A 24,147-nucleotide genomic window follows, 5' to 3' on the forward strand; every position below is an offset into this window, starting at 1 on the left:
GCTCTATCTTCTTTCAATCTTACCTCAATATAACTTTCTGAAGGAGAAAGTTTCTCCCTTTATACTTTGACCTTCCTTTCCACTGCTGGCTCTATGTCTCTTTCTTTGGTACCCCTACCCCTTCTAAATACTCACTAACTGGCTGCTCCCCTTCCCCTTTTCATAGGTCTCATATTCATATTGTCCTAATTCTGCTCTAATGACATTTATTCCAACCTTGTCTCTTACTCCACCTGGTCCTCTTCATTTTTCACATGCATCCCTGCTATTTCCTCCAACTACCATTTCTAAAAATTTGGTCATATGTTTCTTCTTTCATCTTCTCTCCTCATCTCTAAAAGGTCTACTCCATATCCATACCAGAGATGCATAACCTTTCATCTACTAATGCTTCTGCAGTTAGTCATTCTTACTCTTTCACCTGAACCAGATCAGTGTAGGCACAAGTTTTTTTCAATTCTGCTGCACCTGTCATTTTCAATACCCAAATCTCTTCCCCTTCCCACTGTTTTTCCTCTTTTGAAGACTACTGCATTCAACTCTTTCTCTCCTCTCTCCCTTCGTGTTGCTGTTATCTACCAGCCACCAAAACAGCCTCCCTCTCAGACTCTGGCTCCTGGCTTTATCACTTCCCCTCTCCTCCCATTTCCCACAGCTTCAAATCTCACTCTTGATGACTTCAGCTTCCATGCTCAGAGTATGTTAGGCCTGTTCAATGGCTACCTCAAAATCAGGCTAATATTGTCTTCTATGAGTGCTGACACTGTTGACTGCTGAGGCCCAGCCCAATGAACCATATGGTAAATCATGAGCTTTTTGGCTTTAGACTAATATCATGCATAGTTTGTACTATATATAAGTAGGTACAATAGTGTTGCTTAAAAGTGTGCTTATGGAGCACCTGTGCTAAAACCTACTGCAGTTCCAAAATAGGTAACCTGCATCAATTCTGGATGAACTAAGTTTATGGGTACCTATAATAATTTACCTATAGGCAAATAACCATACAATGTTTATTTTAAGATGTTTTCAAATTTGCCACTCACTTGCATCTGTTCAGGATGAGTAGGGTCTGACAGTAAGAAAGGGGGGCGGGGGGAAGAGGCTGTGGGAAAAGAAGTTGTGGGGGGAGGCTACCTGACACACCAGATTTATTTCCCCTGCTGTAGCTGCTGTATTTTCCCTGCAGGGGACAAACTCAAGGCAAACTTGCAATAATTAGATTCCATACCTGGAAATTTTTAACAAATGTATACATTTTCCATATATAGAATCTAAGGATTGTCAGGTCATCTTATATTCAATTGCCTTATATTTGAGTTACCAGAGAAATGCTCTCTACACTTTGCCCTTACTCCCTCTCCCATAGTAAAGCCTGACTTACCAACCCCAAGCCTGGCTCCTCTTCAATATATAACTTGTCTGCTCCTCCTTGTGCCCCACAGCCTCTCTAGCTAGAACCTTACAAAACTGATGTTTTCCACTATAAATCTGTTTTTTTTCCTCATTCATTTCTGCCATCTTAATGATTTAAAAACTCTACATCTCCAACCTAATTCTATTCCATGTCCTCAAACACAAGTGACTTTGTTCAACTCTCCTAGCCTATACTAACAACTGCTTCCAACTCTTTCATTATATATGAGAAAAAAAACTGATAAAATTCAATGCATCTTTTCTAACCCCATACATTTTTGCTTCCCCTTACTTCTTCCACTCTTATAATTCTCTTCTTCTTCCTTGTCACGAACGCAAAGTTTCACATCTTCTCTCACCTTCTAACTCCTCCATTTGCCTTGCAACTACCTATCATTCTCTCTCATTATTTCACTTGCTCCAAATTCTCCTTTTTCCTTAGCCTCTCGCTCTTCTCTGGATTTCTCTTTCCACAGTACAAACATGGTTTAGTCTCTGAGGACATCTTTACATGTGCTGGGGGTGAAGGGAGGGGTGCTTTAATTAGAGTGGCTCCAAGACCCATTCTAATTAACGTGCTCACAGTGTCATATATATTCAGTGTCCTGCAGTTCAAAATGGTAGCAGAGGCACTTTAACAAAAGCTCTGCTGTCATTTTGAAGGGCAAGGATGCTGAATACATGTGACACGGAGGCTGCTGGAGCACACCAATTAGCAAGTTCCAGAAGGCCCAATTAATTGAGCCTGCTCAGATGTGTGCTTTAAAACACCTCAGATGTGTGCTATAAAACACCTTTTCTTGTTCCCATTTGCCTCTCCAGCTACTGTCCCATCTCTTTAGACTTTTTCACTTGCTAAGGTCATTGAAAGTGCTATATACAACTCTCATTTGAAATACTACATTTTAATACCTCCTAGACTCTTTCCCTTGTCATCTTTGATCAATAAGTGTGTCTAGAACCTAACATTCAACAAACATCAAAATCCTACTGATTCTAACAGTTATAAGGTCAGTATTTCTTATCAAATCCACACAGCTAAAACAGTTCCAGGTGCTCATCTCCTCTTTCGATTACTGCAACATCCTATTCACAAAATGTGACCCGACTGTTGCAGTTTTATAAAGTTCAAACTTAGAACAGCATTTGCACAAGTATTAAAGCCAAAATAATTTATTTTTAGTGTAATACACAACACCAAAATTCAGAGACTCTACTAAATTGAGGAATTTACTCTTGATTTTTTAAAAAAAGGATTAACTAATATTTGGAACATCTTTAGTATAGAAAATTGCATTATCTTAAGGTCTCAAGAAACCCAATATAGTATGCAAAGGTTTAAGACACATTTGCCTGTGCACCTTGAAGGTCTTCCTGTCTATGTAAAGAAATGTAACCATGCTTAACAAAAACAAATATGAATGATACTTTCTTTGTTTAACAGGGATATCCATTTAATAGGAAACTTATTCTAATGATTTACTTTTGTATCATTTTAATATAATATTGATTGCATTAAATTCATCACTTCGATATACTTTATAATACAATGAGTAAAAAGCTAAAATTGTTTTGGATACAAAGAGTAATACAAAAACTAAAAAGGTAATATCTAGCACGTCTCATATTCAAAATAAATAGAAGAAAGCAATTTCTTCCTAAAAATGTATTAACACAACTAGTAACAATAATAACCAAAAGTAACCAACAACAACACTAATATCTGCTATTTAGCTCCATTGAGTCTTCTTCTCTCCCACAGGTCTGAGAAAGGACAGAATGATACCCAAAACCTTAACTATGTCTATCAGTTGGTCCAATAAAATCTATCACTCACAACAATTCTTAATACCTATAGGAATTCTGCAAAGAATCAGATGGCATGTACATTACTTAAAGATTAAGTAGAAGGTGCCATCCTTTTATTCTGAGGTCTTAACTATATTAAACAAAATGTTTAATAACTATAAACAACTGAATTGGAATATCTTTCACTAGTAAGCATAACTCTCAACTCTCAAACCTACAAATTTGCAACCAGTCCATAAAATGTGACAAAATAGTAGCATTTCAATAAGTAACTGAAAAGTGAAAGTAGAATCCTATTTTAAATATATTTTCTCATTAGGGTAATGAATTGTTTTTGCAATCTGTTACAAATGTTGTTGTGGTTATTGGATACCCTGTTACAGGTTGCAAAACAGATTTATTAAATTGAAAAGGACCAGAAACACAGATTTTATATTTAAAATAATTAATTATGACACAATATGTGACAGAACATTAGCATTAGCACCTGCATCTCAGATACTGTGTAGGCTGGGAATCTTCCCCTCATGGAAATCCAGGAAGGATGGCCCATGCTCAGACTATCCATACAAACATCTCTTCCTCATTTAATTACCCACTCCATAAACAAATATTACATTCACAGAACTATCATAGGGCTGCTGTGATTTCTTCTTATCCTTACCACTGGAGTCCTACGGTCCAAAAATGCTACACTTACATTCTAAATGTATTTTTCTGTTTGACATGTAAGGTTGTTCTCAGATATATAAAATGTATATGTTTTTGATTTTCTCATACTAAACAGGTCTGACCTCAATACCAAGCAATATTCCACTTGATACTCGCATGATAGACCTACAAAATAACAAAATTAAAGAAGTCAAAGAGAATGATCTCAAAGGACTCACCTCACTTTATGTAAGCTTTTTACTTTTGATTCAGGTAACTGAAAATATGTAGGTAACTGAAAATAATAAACCTAAATGTAATTTGCTACACTTCATCTTGAGCTGGGAGGGCTATGTTGCTCCTTACAGCATCCAGATTCTGTGTTACATACACAGCATCCAGATACTGTGTTGCATACTTCTTTGCTAAGGAAGACTGAAGATGCACTTAAGCTTTTAAGCACTTCAAAAGAAACTTCTCTGAACTTTAAATGACCATAAAGCAAATTTCCTAACATCCTCCCTGTTCCCAAATAAAAAAAAATCTGTGATTAGCAGCCATAAACTAAATCTCACATTATAATACAATGTGATTTTTCTAGGTACTTTCCAAAAAACACACATTAGCCTAATCATTTCCCACTGAAATAAATGGTAAAATCCCATGGACATTATACAGAAACAGAATTATGCCAACATTGAAGTCAACTGAAAATTCTATCTATGGTTTTAATTTTGAATATCAATGTTAACATTAAAATGAGAGAATTGTAATAAAGAACTACTGAGTTAAAATTAAACATATCAGTGTTACAAGACAACTGAATAATCCCTTCTAGTAATGCAAGCAAAGAAAGGGTGACTTCAATGACTGGAATGGCAGTGATACAAATCTGCTGTGGGGTGAGAAAAGGGAGGAAAATATTGCCTTAACGTATTATTACTATAGTCCCATCTCCACAGAATATTTTGTCCAAACTTCACTAGGATGGGACTTTGTGGGTCCAGTCAGCTAGGAGGAGCAGGTAACTATGACTCTCTGGGGCATCCTACCCAGGTATAGCAGATTCTGAACAAGCTGTAACACAAGTTCTAAGTAGCATCTGGAATACAAAGCAGTTATTATAACACCACTTAAAATTACAAGTATTTTCCTAGCTTCTTACAGGTCTTCTAGTGCAGGGGTGGGCAAAATGCAGCCCAGGGGCTCTATCCAGCCTGCAGGGCCCCTAAAATATTTAGAAAATTAATATTCATCTCCCTGGGTTGCCTATCATGCGGCCCCTGATGGCTTGCCAAAACTCAGTAAGTGACCCTCTGCCCAAAATAATTGCCTGCCCCTGTTCTAGTGCATGTGGATTTCCTTAACAGTCTTTTACTTTAGTATGTAGACAAGACAGGCAATTAAAGGAAGAGTTTAGAATAAAAAAACAATATTAACAGAATGCACTATATTCAGAGAGTTGGCTGTGGAAGATAATTCTGCTCTTCTACAGTATCTTTATTAAGTATGTAAAATCTCAATGAACAGTCAGTTGTAGCTACTGTAAAGAAATAAAAAAAACTAAACAAAAGCAAAGATCAAAATTCTCAGACAAGGGTGGGCAATTATTTGGACTTGAGGGCCACTTAAGAAGTCTGGGTGAGCTGTTGCGGGGTGAGGGGGTGTTGACCCAGCCTGGCTTGGCAGGGGGAGGAAGCGATTGGTCCTATCTAGCCCCAACCCATCTGCACTGCACCTACCACTGGATGTGCCAGGTCTCCGTGGAGACTGTTTGGGACCCCAGCAGGCAGCACACGCTTGGCCAGGCAAATGAGATAGCAGTGGTAGATGTGGAGCAGAGTGACAGCAGCAGCTGGGCAAAGAGCCTGGCTGTCACACCAACCCAGAGGCAGTGGGACCAGCTGAAAACACCACAGCTCAGGCTGCCTCCTGCGCTTGGCTCAAGGGACCCACCTCTGGCCAAAATCCCTTGACAGGCTGGATCTGGCCCACACACCGTATTTTGCCTAACTCTGCTTTAAGAGGAACCATTATGTGCTATATAGTGTCTTTGAATAAAATGGATAACAAATCATTTGTAAAAGTGCCAAATTCTCGAATCAAAGTTAAATAACCAACATAGTCATTTTTTTTAAAAAAGGACTGTGGTTCATTTGTAATGGAAAACATCCTGTCTTTTGCACAGTTATAATCTTTCCAGTTGCACTTGGTTACTGAACAACAAATTAAAGTTTGGCAGATCTAAATGATTTTTTAAGGAATCTATTCATGAACGTTTTAGCTGTTACAGATTCATCTACAGTAAAGAAAACAGATGTTCTACAGTCTCAGTTTACAAAATTTAGCCATGTATAAAAATTCAGTTCTATTGGTGGTAAGTTCCCATTGGTAGAAATAATTTCAGGAGAAGGAGAAGCGCAGATGTTCAGTCTGCAACAGCTCTTCCATGCTCTTTGCACCTTTCCAAGACCAGGGTAATCCTGGTCTGGGGAAAGCATGAGTTACTCCAGTTCTTCTGTTCCTGGGGGGACTAGAACTGTTAGGGCAAAGCTACTCGCAGCCTTCGTAAGGTAGGGAGTGAGAAGCAGGGAGGGGGCACTACTCTCTGCACTTGACTCCTGGTGCCTAGAAGCTGAGTAGAGGAAGAGATGGGACAAAGCCCTGCTGCTTCCTTAGTTCAGGGACTCTGGGGACCCGCCCCTCCCCCCCCCCCAAACCATGGTAACCTTGGTCTCTGGAAAGAAAAGGAGCCTTTCTCCATAGCTTCACTGCTCCTGGTTCCCATGACGAATTAAGCCATGACAAAGTGTGGAGATGTTCATTCTCCTAGAAGAAACTCTCCTGGAAATTATTTCTACCTGGGCCATTTTTAGTTAATAGCTGGGCTTCTTTTTTCCAAGAAGGGCCAATTCTGCTCTGGAAAAAAAGCTGGTGTCTGTACACTTGTGGTTTCTACCAAGAGAATGACAATTTCTCCCAGCAGAAAATGAATGTCTGTAATTGCCTTTGTGTATAAAATGCCGCTTTTGTATCTACAGAGAAAAATAGATAATTAACCTTATCTTTAACAGTAAAATTAAGAAGAAACTCATTCATTATTCTGTTTTCTTTATATGTAATTTCTAACTTATTATAACCACAAGTTATAGAGAACAGAAAGAAATGAAAAGCCAATGACAGTCAATACTGAAATGTATACTGATGAAAACTCACGATAAAGGTGGTTTCAACTTTTCAGAGCAGTTAATTTATGATTATTTGGCAAGGTCTAACTGAACAAAATCTGCTTCCTTGAAGCAATTTGTCAGGGCACTATTAAAAAAAAATAAAGCCATGTAATGCAGCCCAATTGCATTTAGATTTTCCTATGAATTACTTCAATTGCTGTCTTTATTTTGGTGGAAAAAGATCAGGTTTTATTTTTCACAAGTACTATGAGCAGACAATAATATTAATAACTATTTGTGAACAGGCTCCGAGGCAATGGAAAGGTACAAATGTATACATTTCTCTGCCTAGACTATTCAAGTATGATCCAATGCAAAAAATAATTTCAGCTAGCATATGATTTGCTAATCACATTTTGTTTCATAGCATGTCCTCAGCTAATAAAGCAAGGATTTCTGCAAGAGCAGAGAAACCAAGGGCAGAGAGACATGTTGTAACATATGAAATGGTCCTAAGTATGACAGGGTTGGAAACATTAAAAAAGTAGTGTTATTAGCTTCTGGACACACATACACCCTAGCTGGAGCACTACAAAAAACACTGCTCTTAATTCCTCCCTCCCCTCTCTTCCCGCAAGATGCAGGGAGCAGAGACAATATCAGAGCTCTCCTGCTGCTCACCTGTGCTCTACTTAAGTACCATTCCCCTGTCAGAACCAGGATACTGGAACCTGCACTCCCATCCCTGAGCCGGAGAGGTATGAAGAGAACTGGGGGCTGGAGAGCCAGAACTTTGTCCCCAGCTTTGGTAATGGAGGGATGCAGCGGTGTGATTTTGGCAGTGCAGGGGCCTAGGGGTTATGGCAGGGACCTGGGTACTACTGGCAACATGCCACTTGTGTGGGAAAAAGGTAGGTCAGCAGCAGCCATGGGGGCATGGTGGCTTACCTTGCTCCAGGCCCAGATCTGGCATCAGCTCAAGTTCCAACAGCAGTGAAAGGACTACCCAGGTCCAGCTACAGTGGGGAGGGGAAGTGGGGGTGCAGGGCTCTATCAGGCTCTGGTGGGGAGAGTGCTCACAGTGTGCTCTGCTCTCCCTCCCTCCCCCTGTGTAGGTGTGTGGGGTAGGAGCATAGAGCACTGTGTAATGCTGAAGGGCCGAGGAGTTCTCCACCACACTCCCTACAGTGGACATGCATAAGGAGCAGTGAAATGCATCAAAATAGTACCTCATACAAACAGGCTCTTTTTTGATACCTTTCAGCTGCTTTTAGTGTCTCAAAGTGCAGGTAGATTTGTATGTCTCACCCTCTGAAGTACTTTAAAGGTGTCTGAACCACTGTACTGGTGAAGTCTATCCACACCTTAAGTGCAAAAGACTAGTCAGAGGAAGACTGTCGTGTTTAAATCTACAGAAAAAAATTCAAGCCTATTTTGGCTGAAGATGATGGTAACTAAGATAAATGAAATTTTTTGTTCTTATGCCCAACATATTTCTTATAAGTAAACTGTAAGGTTGCAAACCAAAAGGAATGACAGAAACATTTAAAATGCCTTTTAAACATTTCAAAGGACCAGCTGTAAAATGTACATACTATTTGTAATATTACACAGCAGCTGAAGCACTCCAATATAGTACCTCTTGAAATGAAGTAATACTTTGAAGTGTTTCACTTCTTGTTATGTATGTACAGAACTAGAGAACACATAGGTCCTCCAGAATCCCACAATGCTCTTCCATGGAGGGAGGCAGTAGGAAGAAGAGTTGTGTTGACAGTCTGGCAGACTGAATCCTGTGAATCCAGTGCTCAGGGGTCTAGTGGCTCAGGGGCTGGGTGTCCACATCCCCATCCCCACAACTACTCCTCCAGACCCTTACTTATCCCTGTATACCTTGCCCCACACCCAAACCACTTTACCTCCCAATTTCAGCAAGGGGGCGGGGTGGGGAGGGTGGAGAAGTTCAAGAGATGGAGGCTGCAGAGCTGGAATGTGGGCTGCAGGGAACCCCTTCCATCCACAGACCCTCACCACACCACTGCTGACCTCTCTGCTCTATTGAGAAATATCTTCCACTTCCTGTAGCATTAAGGGGCTTAGAGGGGTTCTAAGCATGTTCCCCAGCTCAAACATTACCATTTTCAAATGTTTCCAAAGTCACTACTCTTAGAAATCATTAAACAATAATGTTAGTCAACACCTTACAATTATATTAACCTCCTCTCTAATATCACTATTGAGATATAAGTGATTAGAAGCTTTAAAAAGTACTTTAAATTAATACAGCAGGAAAGAAGTATTTTCCTTATGATAATTTCCAAGTTTTATTCTACATACTGGAAAATCATTAACTTTTACAATAATTGATTTAAACATAAGCAGAGGACTTGCAGTACTTCACGATTTAACCCTTAAATTCTTAAGAATGCTACCCTGCTCCTACTTTTATTGATTTTTCACAGAACTATCACCCACATTTCTCAGCATCCATAAAGTATACTTACTGCATCTTAACAGTAATGTTAACATCTTAACATAATGTTAATTTGCAATTCAACTTAATTAAAATATACCAATTCAGTTTCAGAAATGTAATTGTATGATACTGATATATTGATTATATTCATGTATTGATTGTGTGTGTGTATATACACACACATATACATACATACACACACACACACACACATATATATATATATATACACACACACACACGGCAAGATGTTCTTCCCTTCCTACCCTCAACTGGAAAACCTAAATGGAGCCAGTTTGCCAGCTCAAAATGCACTTGGGCACTAACTGGAAAATTAATCCAACTCTTTCCACATTATTTGCAGTGCCCAACTGTACTTAAACTGGTTCACATCTTCAAAAATGTGACTAAGACATTGTTTGCTTTATTAAAAAAAGCAAAGCGTACAATGTAACATTGAACATGCCAAGTTACTTAGGAAAGTAAGCACAAAAAAAAAGTCGGTATAATGAAAAAAGTATAAATAGCTTGCATTAACAATCAAGAGAATTACAAAACTAGCTTTCCTGTCACCATCAAGAACATTTTGTGGTCCCAATACCACTTTCATTCATTCAGACCTATGTTTTAAGGATTAAGCAAAATATAGAAAATATATGAATTTTTTAATACAAAAAGTCATTTTATAGCAAGTACCAAAATTTATTTACTAACATAGTAATTCATTCAGTTATTAGGACTAAGTTCATATTTTCCAAATAAATATGTAATTACTAAAGTATCCTAAATTAAAAATGCATGTTCATAAAATTCCAAAATAAATTTTTGTGCTTTTTTAATGTTACTTTTCAAATTCTTCTTAGGCACTTGCTTTGAACAACAACAAAATATTCAAGATCCACCCCAAAGCCTTTCAATCAACAAAAAAACTGCGGCGACTGTATCTATCCCATAATCAGCTAACTGAGATCCCAGACAACCTGCCAAAATCTTTAGCAGAGCTAAGAATTCATGCCAACAAGGTTAAAAAAATACACAAGGAAGCATTTAAAGGAATGAAGTCTTTACATGTTTTGGGTAAGTCTGTCTTACAAGCTTAGCTAGCTACATGTCACTATATTATTTTAGTACTGCATTAAGCTTTATGGTAAACGTACAAGTAACCAAAACCTAGAAAGCACAACTATTCCTACTACAGAACTCCAAAATGAAAGTTTTATATATTTATTTGTTTATTTCCAATGACATCCCACCCTTCCCAACAAAGGTCCAGGGCATCCTGCAGTAAAAGGGCAGAATAACTTCTAAAACAGAAGAATTAACCAAAGAACAAAACATCTTAAAAGTGAAACTAGAGAATCAACATAAAACAGAAAGCCCCTAACCAATATCTCAGCCCAGCTAGATTTGCTATTTGCCCAAATTTAAAGGTCTGGGTTCAGAAAGAAATGTCTCCAGATTTAAAATATTAATGGGTTTGTGAAGCAGAAAGCTTGGGTTCAGCTGCAAGCTCAAAAAGTTTGCTCTTCATATGACAACATTTTTAATTTTTACTTTCTATGAATGTGTCAAACTTGTCCACAGAACACCCCCAAAGCCCCAACTCCACACTGTCCCACTGCTTGTTCCAAGGAACAGCCAAGGTTTCCCCTCACATAACTCCTTATCCCCACAAGCCTCAGCCCCACTGTCATTATACTGAACCTTGTAGCTCAGTGGTCTCCAAACTTTTTAAGGTGAAGATCATTTCTTTAAATAAAGGGCAATCCAGGATCTACTGCACCCCCCGCTCCCCAAGCAGGCCAGTCTATGGGAGGTGGTGGGGAAGACTGAGGCTCCCACAGTGAGGGAGGGATTGGGGCAGGGGCGAGTGGGGCACTGGCTGGGAATGGGTCAGAGCCTGGTCAGCTTGCCCTGGTGCCAGAGAGGGGGGCTTCCACTGCTGCATGCACCTCAGTGGACACCTGGGAGGCACGTGCCATGTGCCTCCTGATCTGTGTGTGGGGCAAGGCAGCTGCTGCTGCACATTGAACTTTGCACCCCCAGCCCTGGTCGCAGGGGATGCAGAGTGGGATCATCCCAGTTGCCCAGCCCTGGCTCAGCACAGCCACATGCATCCCACCACTCATACATCCCGCCGCTCCTGGACTGCATCTCGGCTGCTCTCCACATGCATCCCACCAGTCCTGATCAAGGAATCTCTGACAGTAGATCTCAGTCGGGCGGGGGGGGGGGGGGGGGGGGGCTAGCCAATCAACTGTTATGGGCTTCCCGATTGACAAGTTGGTGACCACTGTTCTAGCTGAAGCAGGGGAATTTCTGGCATCTCTAGATGGATTTGAGCTGTGAAAGAAATGTTGGGTTTCCCCTTTCCACCGAATGGGTAGCCTGGAATATCACTTGTCCAGAGAGGCAATCATTAAGGGGACAAACAATAAAAGGATTTATTATATAAGAGCAAAGAATTATACAAAAACCCCCAAAACCTGACCATAAGTTTGAAGAAAAAACAAAAAGACTCTTATAAGCCTGAGACAAACCAGAGACCCTCTCTATCTCCAAGACAGCCTCCTTCCCAATCCCCCACCTCCACTTTCCAAATTCCTCCTGCATTTCAGAAATCCTCAGAAATTTCTCTCCCTGGGACACCTCCTAGTTCTTTAACTGATGGGTCATTTCTCTCAGATGCCTATGCTATTATGCAGTTGTTTTTCCCATTACAAGAAGACAATAACTTGTATGCTCATCCCACCAGTGGCCCTTTCTTTTTGTGACTGGGAGTGGCATTTGGCCATGCCCTAGTATGAAAATAGTAAGATATGTTTAGCAGCCACACCTACTCTCTTTTCCTTAATTATGTATTCCTCAGTCCCTTTGATTAAACTGGGACCAAAATCATAAAGACATATACAGATAGCATAACATAATTTATATAATGATAAAATCAACATGAATGGATACCACATAAACACTGGCTTTCCAATAAGTTGCATCAGTGAAACAAGCACAAAAAAATCTACGTGACACCCCACAAATCTCCCAAGATCTGATAGGGTTTGTGGCAGAGGATGATCCGTAGGAAGCTAGGTTTTCCATTTGCCACAGAAAAATGTGGCCAAATGTAGATCTTCTCCTTTAAAGGAGAAAATCATGGGAAATAGCAGGTTTCCATTTACAGGCTGGCAGAGTACCAGACTCGATATTTAATGAGCAGTGTGTAGAACAGGGGCATGTGGGTTGGGAACGAGGGACACCAGCAGGACTGAGGGGATAGGGGATTGTGAATTAAAAGTGAGGAGCAATGGTATGAGCAGGGCAGAGTATCAGCATATCAAGGTTGCTCAATGCCACAAAGCAGCTAGGGTGAGAGTTACAGCTGAACCCACATCCTGGTGAGTGAAGGGGGCACAGGGAACTCTGATTTTCCATGATTAAAAAACCAAAATCAAATGCCAAAATATATGTGATTTTATTTTATTATCATGACTGAGGCACTGGTAGGCTTCCAAATTGCTTTTAAATTGTATCAGTAAAACATTTAGATATAGATATAGTGGTGTCCCATTTTAATTGCAGAAAAACATGGATTTTGTTGGGGGGGGGTTTAAATCAGAGAATTTTCAGTTTTTATCAGAGAACATGGGATTTTAAACAGAGAAAGCCAGGATCCCTGGTTATTAGTAAATGTATGAGATCACATAGTTCATTGTGGTGTCACAAGGACAGAGATTTCATTCCATGAAGTAATGGAAAACTAACAAAACTCTGATTTATTAAATAAGTAAATATAAGTAGGTGCAAAAAACATTAAATTTAATTACTGTCAAATTTTGCTTTCCATATGTAGCTTTTGATAACATCTCCCCTACATAGTTCAGAGGTATCCTTTCTATGGAACATCTGACATAAAATCACCAATTAAGGGACTAGTATGTCCCTTACCTGATTTAAGTCCCTATCTACCAATGTGTAGTTGTTAGGTAGGGAAGGTTTTTGTAATTCTGCAAGGCAAAAAACATGCAGTCCTTACTCAGACAACTGTTAGACATCCATCACATGCCCCTCCATAAAGACAAGTAGACAGAACCAATAGCTATATTAGCCAATCTATGACAGTTCCTGAAAACAGAAATCATCTAAAAATTCCATTTGGAATCCATGATCACACTGGATGCATCTACATAACACACTTAATGTAGAATTGCTTAATTAGCTCTGTAGTAAAGCATGACCAGTCTACATATACAGAGCTATTAGGCTGAAGTAAACTAAAAAGTCTGCCATAGGTTAGTACTGCCACATACAAGTACTATCCTTAGGCAGAGTTATTTACTTTGATGCAACACACGTCTAGACCTGTGGTCTCCAAGCTTTTTTGATCATGCACCCCTATCAGTAAAAAAATTTTGAGCACACCCCCCCAATATATGTATATTTATATAAATATACATATAAATAGAAGTTCTAATATTTTCTTCCCGCACCCCAATTGATCGTCTTGCGCACCCCACTTTGGAGACCACTGGTCTAGACAATGATGGTGTTGGCTGGAGCATGAGGGTGTTACAGTGTGGGGGCTGCCTGCCGGCTAGCCCCACACTGAAACACCCTCATGCCCCAGTCAGCCCCTCTGCAGCATGTTGAGCTGAGTTAGAGCAGTCCTGGGCTGGTTGACTGACCCACTGCCAGCTGGGGCTGCACCACCCTAGCTCAATGTGCTGCGGTCCCTGGTGCATTTGTAAACGCTGCAACCAGGAGGAATAAACTCCATATGACAAGCTATGCCACAGTTTATTGCCTCGCATTCATATTCATGTGTAGACATGCCCAGTCAGATCATTCCATGGAGCTCCAGCCACTTTTGCAGTTTAGAGTTCAGTTGAATGTGGACTTGACATTTAATGAGCAATACGCAGACATTTTGCAATACCAGAACTATTTCCCCTGAGTTAAAGTCTGAAGGTATTTTTTTTTAATCACGTAGTCTATGCTAATTTTTTTTATTATGACTGGTTAGGTTATTTAAAGATTACAGAGGAAAGCAGTTATAAATTAATAAATGCTATCTAAACAGACAACTAGAAATGCTATAAAATGTTCAGTGGCAACCGTCAAGCCTCCTGGATCATGGTGTACACATAAGGTCCACCTAGACCTTCAATGCATATGCTTGGGCAGGAATTTTTGGAGGAGTGGAGGCTGCCCAGATCTTCCATCCTCCCTTTAGGTCACCAAGACAGAATCCAAACACCAGACTGAGTCCGGATGTTTGGTGCCCCCATGGTTGTAATTATATAAGTGTCTGGGACTCTAACCCAGGTCTCCTGTGGGGTAGACAAGGATTGTATCACTGAATCACAGGGGACTCCAGGTATAAAATATGTAGCAATTATAATATCATTTCTTTTACAGAAATGAGTGCAAATCCTCTGCACAATGCTGGAATAGAGCCAGGAGCTTTTGAAGGCGTGACAGTCTATCACATAAGAATTGCAGAAGCTAAATTAACCTCAGTTCCTAAAGGTATGGGGTGTGTTATCTAATAAGGACCACAAATTACTTTCTCAGTCTTTCAGGTGTATGAATGTAACACATATCAACAATACCATTTAAATAACGTCTATAATTTTCTGTAGATTTCTATAGCAAGACTTATGTTACATTCAGGATCATTTTTTTCATTCCAGAGATTTCGTTCATTTCCTGAGATTTTGTTCCTTTTTCCCCACTCCCTCAGAAACATTCTTGTGTCCCTCCTAGCTCCTGCTCCCATATTCCCTCTTATCACCTTGTTTTACCATACTCTCCTCTCTTGGTATCCAGAAAGAATCCGTACTCTCACTGTCCAATCCTACCTAAATGATGCATACCAGCTTCCTTTACATCAAGAACCAAAAACAAATTAATAGAAGCTGAAGAACTGACAGTAAGAAGTCATGCACTCTAGCTCAGAGAACCAGCCTGGCTAAAACTACAAACAAACTGCAACCCTCTCTATTAAAGGTACTCAGGAAGCCTTTCCTAAATGCTTAAGAAGTAAGCAGATCTCAGAACACCAGAGAATTATGAAAGGCCACAAACACAGTACCCTGACTCTTTTACACTCTTCAAGTGACATATGTCAGTTTTCCAACTTTCATTTTTTGTCTTACAATCTGTACCAGCTTTGTAGCTCCAAAGTGCTGTACAACAGAACTAAAACTGCTTTGGCACTCGATATACAGTCAATATCAAAGTAACTCATTGTTTTGATGAGGTAGCTTAAATATAGGCAGATTTAATATATGGTATTTACCCAAATCCAAGATGACTTCAAATTTAAGACACCCCCCCTCTCCCCTCCCCCCAGTATTTAAATTCTATATATGGATGTCATGGGATGGGCACCGCTCTGTGAACTCTTCCCGCTCTGGAGCTCATCTTTCCCAAAGTTCACTTCCTTTCTAGTGCCTACCACATAATATATTTCCTTAGTTGTTATTTAAGAATGGAGGCTGCTTACAGCTCACAATGATGTTAATGTACTCTGCAGTCTCTCAATTTCAATTCTCTTGTCACCCAGTCCAGAGATCTTAGGCCTCTCTACTCCACTGTCTCTCACCTTTTGCCTCTGTCTGCAGGACTGCTGCGCCACCCTGCACTTCTCTGGGCTCCCTCTGCCTTCATTGCTCACTGAGCTTGCTTGAGCCTCTTACAGAGCCCCATGTTCTGTTGCTTTCTCTCTGTATCTGAATCTGTTCTGACACTTGTGGGAACTTCTGCTTCACTCCTTTTCTAGTTCCCCCAGTCTGCTGGGTGAACTAAACGAAGTCAGGCCATCTTGGCTTTCACAAAGGCAAATACATTCCCCTGCACTAGGGTAACTATGATGTTCTGTCTCTTGTACTCAGATTTTAGTCTCCATCTCTTTAAAGCTTTAATTCTTCCCCCAGGGGGAACTCCTCAAGTCTCTTCCTGCTACAATCCTAGCTGTTCCATGTCCCCAGCAGGTACACTTGCTTCCTAATAGTCATTCCTACCGGTCTCCAGAGCCTTTTTCCTTCCCTTCTTTGGGTTTGTGTGTCTGTCTGTCAGCCAGACTAATTACTCTTCCCAGGTATCCCTCCTCATCACAGCTGGCCTCTTGGCTACCTCCTCCCTCCAGCCTGTTAGTTCCCATAGCATTCTGGTGTGTCAGCTTGCTTTCAGGGCTGGGTTTCAGTGTTCTATCCCTCATTCCCTGCCACAATAGAAAATTATACTTTGTTATAACTGCCCATGTATCAAATCCTTCCAGCCCCTAACAACTATAAAACTACGAAGATTGTCTTAAATTCCCCGACTGAGGTGGTGGGAAAAGCAGCAGTGGGAGGAAGGGGGACCTTCTGCTTTACCTGCCTGGCCTCTTACACCTGTGTCTATGCCTCCACCATGTGCCCCACTGCCACCTGCCCATCCAGGCCTGTGCTTGTCCCCCACCCACCCTTGCCTGTGCCTGCCCCTCCCACTCCCTGCCCCCCATCTCTTGCCCCCCATGGCTGTGCCTACCCCTAGCTCCCTGCTCCACATCTCTTGTCCCTCATGCCTGTGCTTCACCCCTGTTGCCTGCCCCCACTCCCATATGCCTTCTCTTCACACTTACCTTCTGCTATAGCTCTGCTCCTCTGTGGCAGTCAGCATTAAGTTGCCTCTCCTTTTAGCAAGAGTTAATACACAAGGGGTGCATCTACAATAGGTGTTTACTGCAGAGTTGCTTAATTAGCTGCTCAGTAAATGTTCTCGTGTCTACACATGCAGGACTTTCAGGGAGAAGTAAACTAATGAACTCCACAGCAGGGTAGTACCTGTAAATACAAGTACTATCCCACTGCAGAGTTTTCATAGAATCATAGAAATAGGGTCAGAAGGGACCTTGCAGATCTTCAAGTCTGACCCCCCGCCTGGGTGGGAAAAAAGACTGGACTCAAATTAGTCCAGCCAGGTCGGCATCAAGCCTCTTCTTAAAGATCCCCAGGGTAGGAGCCACCACCACTTCCCTAGGAAGTTAGGGTGGCTAGGAGCTGGAACCAACTGTGAAGTAGTTCTTGTGGATGTCTAATCTAAATCTACTCTCTAATAATTTGTGTCCATTGTTCCTTGTCATGCCAGGGGGCGCTAGGGGAAACAGTGTCTCCCCGAAACCCTTCTGGTCCCCCCTAGTGAGTTTATAGACAGTCACCAGGTCCCCCCTCAGCCTTTTCTTGTGAAGGCTGAACAGGTTTAGGACCCGCAGTCTTTCAATGTAGGGTCTGCCATGTAGTCCCCGGATCATGCGGGTGGCCCTCCTCTGGACCCTCTCAATGTTGTCCACATCCCTCCTGAAATGGGGCGCACAGAACCGGACGCAGTACTCCAGCTGTGGCCTGACCAGCGTCGCATACAGGGGGAGGATCACCTCCCTGGCTCTACTTGAGATGCACCTGTGGATGCACGACAAGGCCCGGTTAATACTGCCAACCGTGACCCCTGGATTTGTGCAGGGCAGAGCAGGGCAGGCTGCAGTGGGCCAGGCACACACCCTCCATGTCCTCCCAGGGTGCACACAGAGGTGGGAGCCGCGCCCCCACCATGTCCCCTGGACAAGCCACAGCTCTGTCCCATGCCCCACCCCAACTGGGCAGTGCCTGCCCCAGCCCCTGCTCCACTCCTCACCTCACTACAGGGGCCTCCATCTGCCCCCCTCCACATCCCTTCCCTTCCCCCTCCTCTTCCCCTTCCACCTCAACAGACTTACCAGCAGGACACTGCTTGTCAAGCTGCTGGGCTGCGTATCGGAAATCAGACCAGTATCAGCCAATATGCCTCCTTAAAAATTGGCTATCTGTATCGGCCCCAAAAATCTCTAGTGGTGCACCCCTAAAAATATTAAGTACTGTTGGATCCATTCATATCTAGAAGGTTTATAACTCACTTTATTCATAGTGGGTTGCCAAGTAAAGGATGAGTTATGCATCTTTTTGATGCAGCTTTTACTGTTAAAGGTGCTGCTTTTCCACTCAACTGAATTATTGTGGTAGTCATATACAGCTGACTGAGAGGCAGTACCCTGAAGTTAAAGATGCAGTGGTCCTACGAAGATGTTTGCTACAGCTATGCCCTGGTGGTTTTAGAAAACTTCATTTTCTCCATGGTTAAGGAACATACGTCTACAAATTACCTGGGTTCTGCTGTACTGTGAACAGTACAAATGTACACCTATGTTAGGAACCAGAAGTAAATTGACCCTAATTATGAACAGATATTCCCTAACCATGTCTTGAAATAAAAAACTAAAGCTTCTTTTAATCTAGTGCAACTTTTGCAGGTACAAATTTTAAAATACTTTTTAAGCAAGCTTAAGCAACAGATGCATTATCTTTCCATTTAATTCTGTAATTCAGATACTAACAATACAATGAAAGACTTTAAGGAAGAGAAGATGTGGCAAGCTGCCTTAGAAAAGGAGCGTATGTAGCGTTGTGTGTGTGCGCATCTCTCTCTCTCGTACTCCCATATCAAGTCAAGTCTGAAGAAACAGCAAACCATGCCTGAATAATGTTTACCCAGGCCACAAAAAGAACTAGATACACATGGTTTGGAGTCATGGTATAGCAACCTGGACCAATTCAGCTGAAATTTAATATATGTTCAACACATTCTAATTCAAAGCTCTATCTGCTTTCCTTCTTTCTTTCTGACAAAGTATATAACAGAAAAGACTTCTCCATCTTCTGAGTTAGTCACAATGGTCAGAGCCAACAAAAATGAAGAAATGGCAATTTCTTTGCTTTACTCTGGGTAAACATTCTGGATACTGGCATGCAAAATTGCATACTGAGCAACCCACTTCACTCACAGAATCCAAAGAGTTATACTGCCAGAACATACTTAACTACCATAATTATGTAATTGTCATACATGCGATGGTGACTGCCACAGGTTTGACAACAGAAAAATTATTCTGTGCGCCAACATTTAAGGAATTACACATAATTACATTTCATTTACATCTTTACAAGTACCAACCAGTAATAAATAATAGTATATTATTTAAAAAATGGTAAAGTTATAAAAATACTTCAGAAGTTTTAAGATCTACTTAGGTTTGCAGATTCATTTTCCCCATACCACTAATAAATGTGTTTCAACATCTTCACAAAGAGAGCTGAATTTCTCTCTCCAACTTCTGAAAATGTTTAGTCCCTTGGTTTCTGGGATGGGGTAAGTCCAGCTGTGGGAAATCCCCCCTGCACTATGCACAGCTTCAGTTCAACAGGTAATTGGCAGGATGGGGCATTTCACCATGTGTTGACCCATGAAGCCACAAAGGAATGTCTCCCAACCCACTGCATAGGCTCGGTGGCAGCAGGGGCTCCACAGGGCTACCTTGGGCCACCTGACAGGGAGGCCAGTGTTCTCCCTTCCTCCCTCTTAAAGTTCTCTTCCATGAAAAGGGCCATGAATGGCTGTACACTCTATTTGTGCTATAAAACAGCTTTTTTCCCAGCACAAATGAAATGCCTAAAATTCCAACATCTTCAGACTGAAGGAAGGGTAAATTACTAGCTGATTCACTACTGCTTATAACATTCTGGGGGCACTTAAGAAATGTTCATGTGCACAAAATAAAGAAACACCTCCAACACCACTGTTCATGCTATTTCTATACTCAGCTGGGCTCAGTTTTGTTCTTATGAGTGGTGTAGTCTTGCTCTTTGTGCGGAGAAAAGCATTCACTCCATACCAAGCATGATTCTCTGCTGACAAAACAAGGGACTCTCTCTCAGTTACTCCCAAACATGAAATGTCCAAACAATGGCACAATCAAGTGTCCATCATCTTTATTAACAGTACATACAATAATTTATTTTAATCTATATATGGAGACACAACTATAAGCAGCAGAGTTTGGCTGTATGAATACAAATTAAATGAGAATAATTAAAAGAGAAAGACACCAGAAATGGAAGTAATCAGTACTATAATTAAAATATTTAGAGGACCTTCTCATTAATTTGTCTGCATATTTGGTTACTCTAACATAGCAATTTATTTTTAAAAACCAGCTTTCTGAACAAGAAGCATTAACCAAAGTTTATTATTGTCTTAAAAATTTTGGAGATAACAGACTCTGAAATATAATTCTTAAAAAACCCAAATCTATCAATTTAAACTATAAATTAAAGTCCAGATTGTACAATTACATCTATTGCATACCTGCTTGATCTAGACAACAAATCAGTCCCTTCCAACACCTTCTTACTCTACCACAAAATTAAAAAGAGGAAGTTATTGGCAACTTAATATAAACATTATAACTCAAGATATATAAAACTGCATTGATATTTCTCTCATTAGAGTTACCATCCTCTCTACTGGAACTTCACTTAGATGACAACAAGATTTCAATGATTGAACTTGAGGATTTTATTCGGTATAAAGATCTGCAAAGGTAAAAATAAATATGCAGAATCCTTCCTCCTAGAATAATTACTTTGTAAAAGGTCAGTATTTTCACGGTTTTCTTCAATAATTTTGTAACAAACTTAAGGGAGAGGGAAACATCGAGCTATTAAGTGGTTTCAGTATGTGCCACAATAAGGAAAAGCATGGATACTTTTAAAGAAAATTTAGCTTAAACATTTCTTTTGTTATTTCATCAGAAAAATTACAACTCTCATGTGGTTTAGGGGGAAATTGTGTTAAGCAGAAAAAATCCTTCTGATTACTAATTAAAAATATTGTAATCATTGCCACTATTTTGGGTCCTGAGGTATTGTATTGGTCTTGACACCTGTCTTTGTCTTGATATAATGCCTTGTAATACTAACTCACATAAGCAGTATATGTGCTTCAGAGTCAGACATTGGATACCTTTTCCCAGGGACACTCAAAATGGCACAGGGAGAGCGAGAATAATTTCCTGAGAGATAGTTAGAGAGGTGAGGCAGTTGCTGGAGAAAGAAACATTTCCTTTGGAGACTGGGACTCTTCGAATTAACGGGGTCCAAGATGATAAAGTTGAGGTTAAAACATAGAAAGGGGTCCATTTCTTGGGGAGATGGAGGCAGTTAAAGTAGAACTTGAAGTACTAAGCCACCAGGTTGCCTTTCCATGCCCAGTTAGCTTTCTGAAAAAATGACCAAACAGTTTTGAACTAAAAGTTTAGTATTAAAAATAGGAGTCAACTGCAGGCTCTTCATTCACAGTTTCTGAAGAAACTAGGACAGAGGATCAAAGAATGACTAACAGGGATAAAACTACCCATTCATTCTAGTCTTGGTCTCTTATTAATTTGAAATAATATTGTTAGGTCTCAGGTTGAAAATGGTTGGACAACTCAGACTTAAACTAAGCCCAATATCAGTGTGAAAAGGAAACCCAGAAGTAAAAAAAAGGAGAGGCAGAGTTACTGTGCTTGAGTACTTTGAAAGTAAGATGGATAACTTCAGTTTTCCTTCTACTGTCTCCATGCTAAAACAATAAGCTCTCACACACTTATGTACTATTTACTAGCTATGAGTACTATATTTTATTCACACAATAATTTGATTACCTTTTTATAACCCAACAAGACAAGTACTGAAATCTGGAAAATAGTGTCTGTAAGTGGAGCTGAAATTGGGCAAACATTCTGCACTAGATTAGTCATATAAACCATAGCTGATTTTCTCTCTCTGAACATTAATATCTTCCTCCCCCCTGTTGTTCTGACTGTTTTGTTTTTCCATGTGTAATTATGTGCATAGAATTTGCTCAAAAAAGAATGCTCAAAAATCTAATATAATAAAAGGCTTAGTCTGTCTGTGTGTCTGTCTGTAATGCTATTGCCCAACTGCGCATGTGCCAATTGGCTAGGCTGGCAGGGGCAGGGCCAGCAGACTTAAAATAGGAGCCCCTACATTGGCGCCACCACCTCCTGCAGCCTCTGCTGTGGTGGCTCCCTCCACCCCACCTCCATACATGGCCAAAAAATAACTTGTCGTGAGTACTTTACAACCGGTGGGACCAGCTGAGGAAAGGCAGAAGCCCCTCCACTGGCACCACCTCCTCCTGCAGCCTCCCATGCGGCAGCTCCCTCTGCCCCACCTCCACACCTTGGAAATCAATAAATTGTCACAAGCACTTTACAGGTGGCAGGGCCAGCTAAGGAAAGGCAGGAGCCCCTCTGCTGGCGCCACCTCCTCCTCCAGCCTCTGGTGCGGCAACTCCGTCTGCCCCACCTCCACACATTAGAAATAAATTATTAGAAATAAATCAATTGGAAATCACAATTTAATAGCAGTGAAGCCAGCTGAAGAAAAGTGGGAGCCCCTCTGCTGGCACTGCTGCCTCCTCAAATCTCCAGTCCAGTGGCTCCCTCCGCCTCCTTTTCCACACACTCGAAAAAAAATCAATTGGGCTTCGCCATGAATTAGTGGCAAGGCCAGCTGAGGAAAAGTAGGAGCCTCCACCGGCGCTGCCACCTCCTCACCACCCCCAGTCTGGCAGCTCCCTTCGCCCCTTTCTCACATGATGAAATTGCCATGATTTTCTGGAATGATGGTGGGGAACCACCTTTCCATAAGGATATAACAATTTATTTGAGATTCCCAAGGCTTTGAAAATATAAGTAATTTGAATGTTAACTTAGATCCCACGACATTTGTTCTGTTTTATGCATATGGTGAACCAGGTTGACATCCAGCTTTGCGTACATCTTCCTGGATACGAGACTTCAGCACAGAAAAATATGTCCATGTTACAATTCAAAGTTGCTCAAACAACAGTTCACCAAAATGAATTTAATCTGATTTTACATGGAGGAAAATGACTCAGTGGTGGATTGTAGATTCACATATACAAGTTGAGGCAAACAGTTTAAATTACCTTAGGCAACAACAAGGGAAACTTAGAGTAGTGCGATACAGTGGTCTGATGGACTTCTTAACGGAAACTGCTGAAACCTCCGGCATGCAAGTAGGAAAAACTGTCATTTTACCGTCATTGTTCCAAGGAAGACCAAGAAATATGAGAGAACGATATCACAATTCCATGGCAATAGTGAGCAAATATGGACACCCAGATCTGTTTACTGCAAATCCAAAATGGCCTGCTATTCAAGAAAATTTGTTACCTGGACAAAATCCCTCAGGCAGACCAGACTTAGTGGCAAGAGTATTCAAAATTAAGTTGGCATCTTTACTGAATGATATCATAAAACAAACTACTTGGTCCAGTAATCACCCACGTGTACACAACTGCGTTTCAAAAAACAGGACTCCGGCATGCGCACATGCTATTTATATTGGAAAACAAACTTGGTACACAAGCAGCCACTGATTGTATAGTTAGTGCCAAAATTCCCCATCCAGATACAGACCCAGTTTTATATGACGTAGTGAAAAAATACATGATACATGGACCACATGGTACTTTCAACAGTAATTTATCATGCATGAGAGAAAGTGTACCAAAGATTTTACAAGCAATTTTATCAAGCAACAATAGCCAATGCCAACGGATATCCTTTATATAAAAGAAGCCAAACATGTAGAATTCATGTAGGCAAACACACAGTAGACAGACGTTATGTTGTTCCATACAATAAATATATTTTGTTAAAATACAATGCTCATATCAATGCTG

The 24,147-nt window shown here is 40.8% G+C and overlaps 2 protein-coding genes across 9 annotated transcripts in view; one reads left to right on the forward strand and one right to left on the reverse strand.

Annotated features, from left to right (window-relative positions):
• The window catches only part of CENPP (centromere protein P), a 319,520-nt gene that overhangs the window by 145,150 nt on the left and 150,223 nt on the right, over positions 1–24,147 (reverse strand). The window lies entirely within an intron of this gene.
• The window catches only part of ASPN (asporin), a 50,131-nt gene that overhangs the window by 16,600 nt on the left and 9,384 nt on the right, over positions 1–24,147 (forward strand). For both annotated transcript variants that reach the window (XM_090022532.1, XM_090022533.1), the window contains 4 exons: positions 4,013–4,125; positions 10,386–10,599; positions 14,935–15,045; positions 20,878–20,971. In XM_090022532.1, coding sequence (XP_089878658.1) covers positions 4,013–4,125; positions 10,386–10,599; positions 14,935–15,045; positions 20,878–20,971 — 532 coding nt within the window. The remainder of the gene's footprint in view (positions 1–4,012; positions 4,126–10,385; positions 10,600–14,934; positions 15,046–20,877; positions 20,972–24,147) is intronic.

This window comes from Crocodylus siamensis, chromosome 11 (assembly GCF_052110815.1).
Source record: "Crocodylus siamensis isolate JL-2025a chromosome 11, ASM5211081v1, whole genome shotgun sequence".
Lineage (NCBI taxonomy): Eukaryota > Metazoa > Chordata > Crocodylia > Crocodylidae > Crocodylus > Crocodylus siamensis.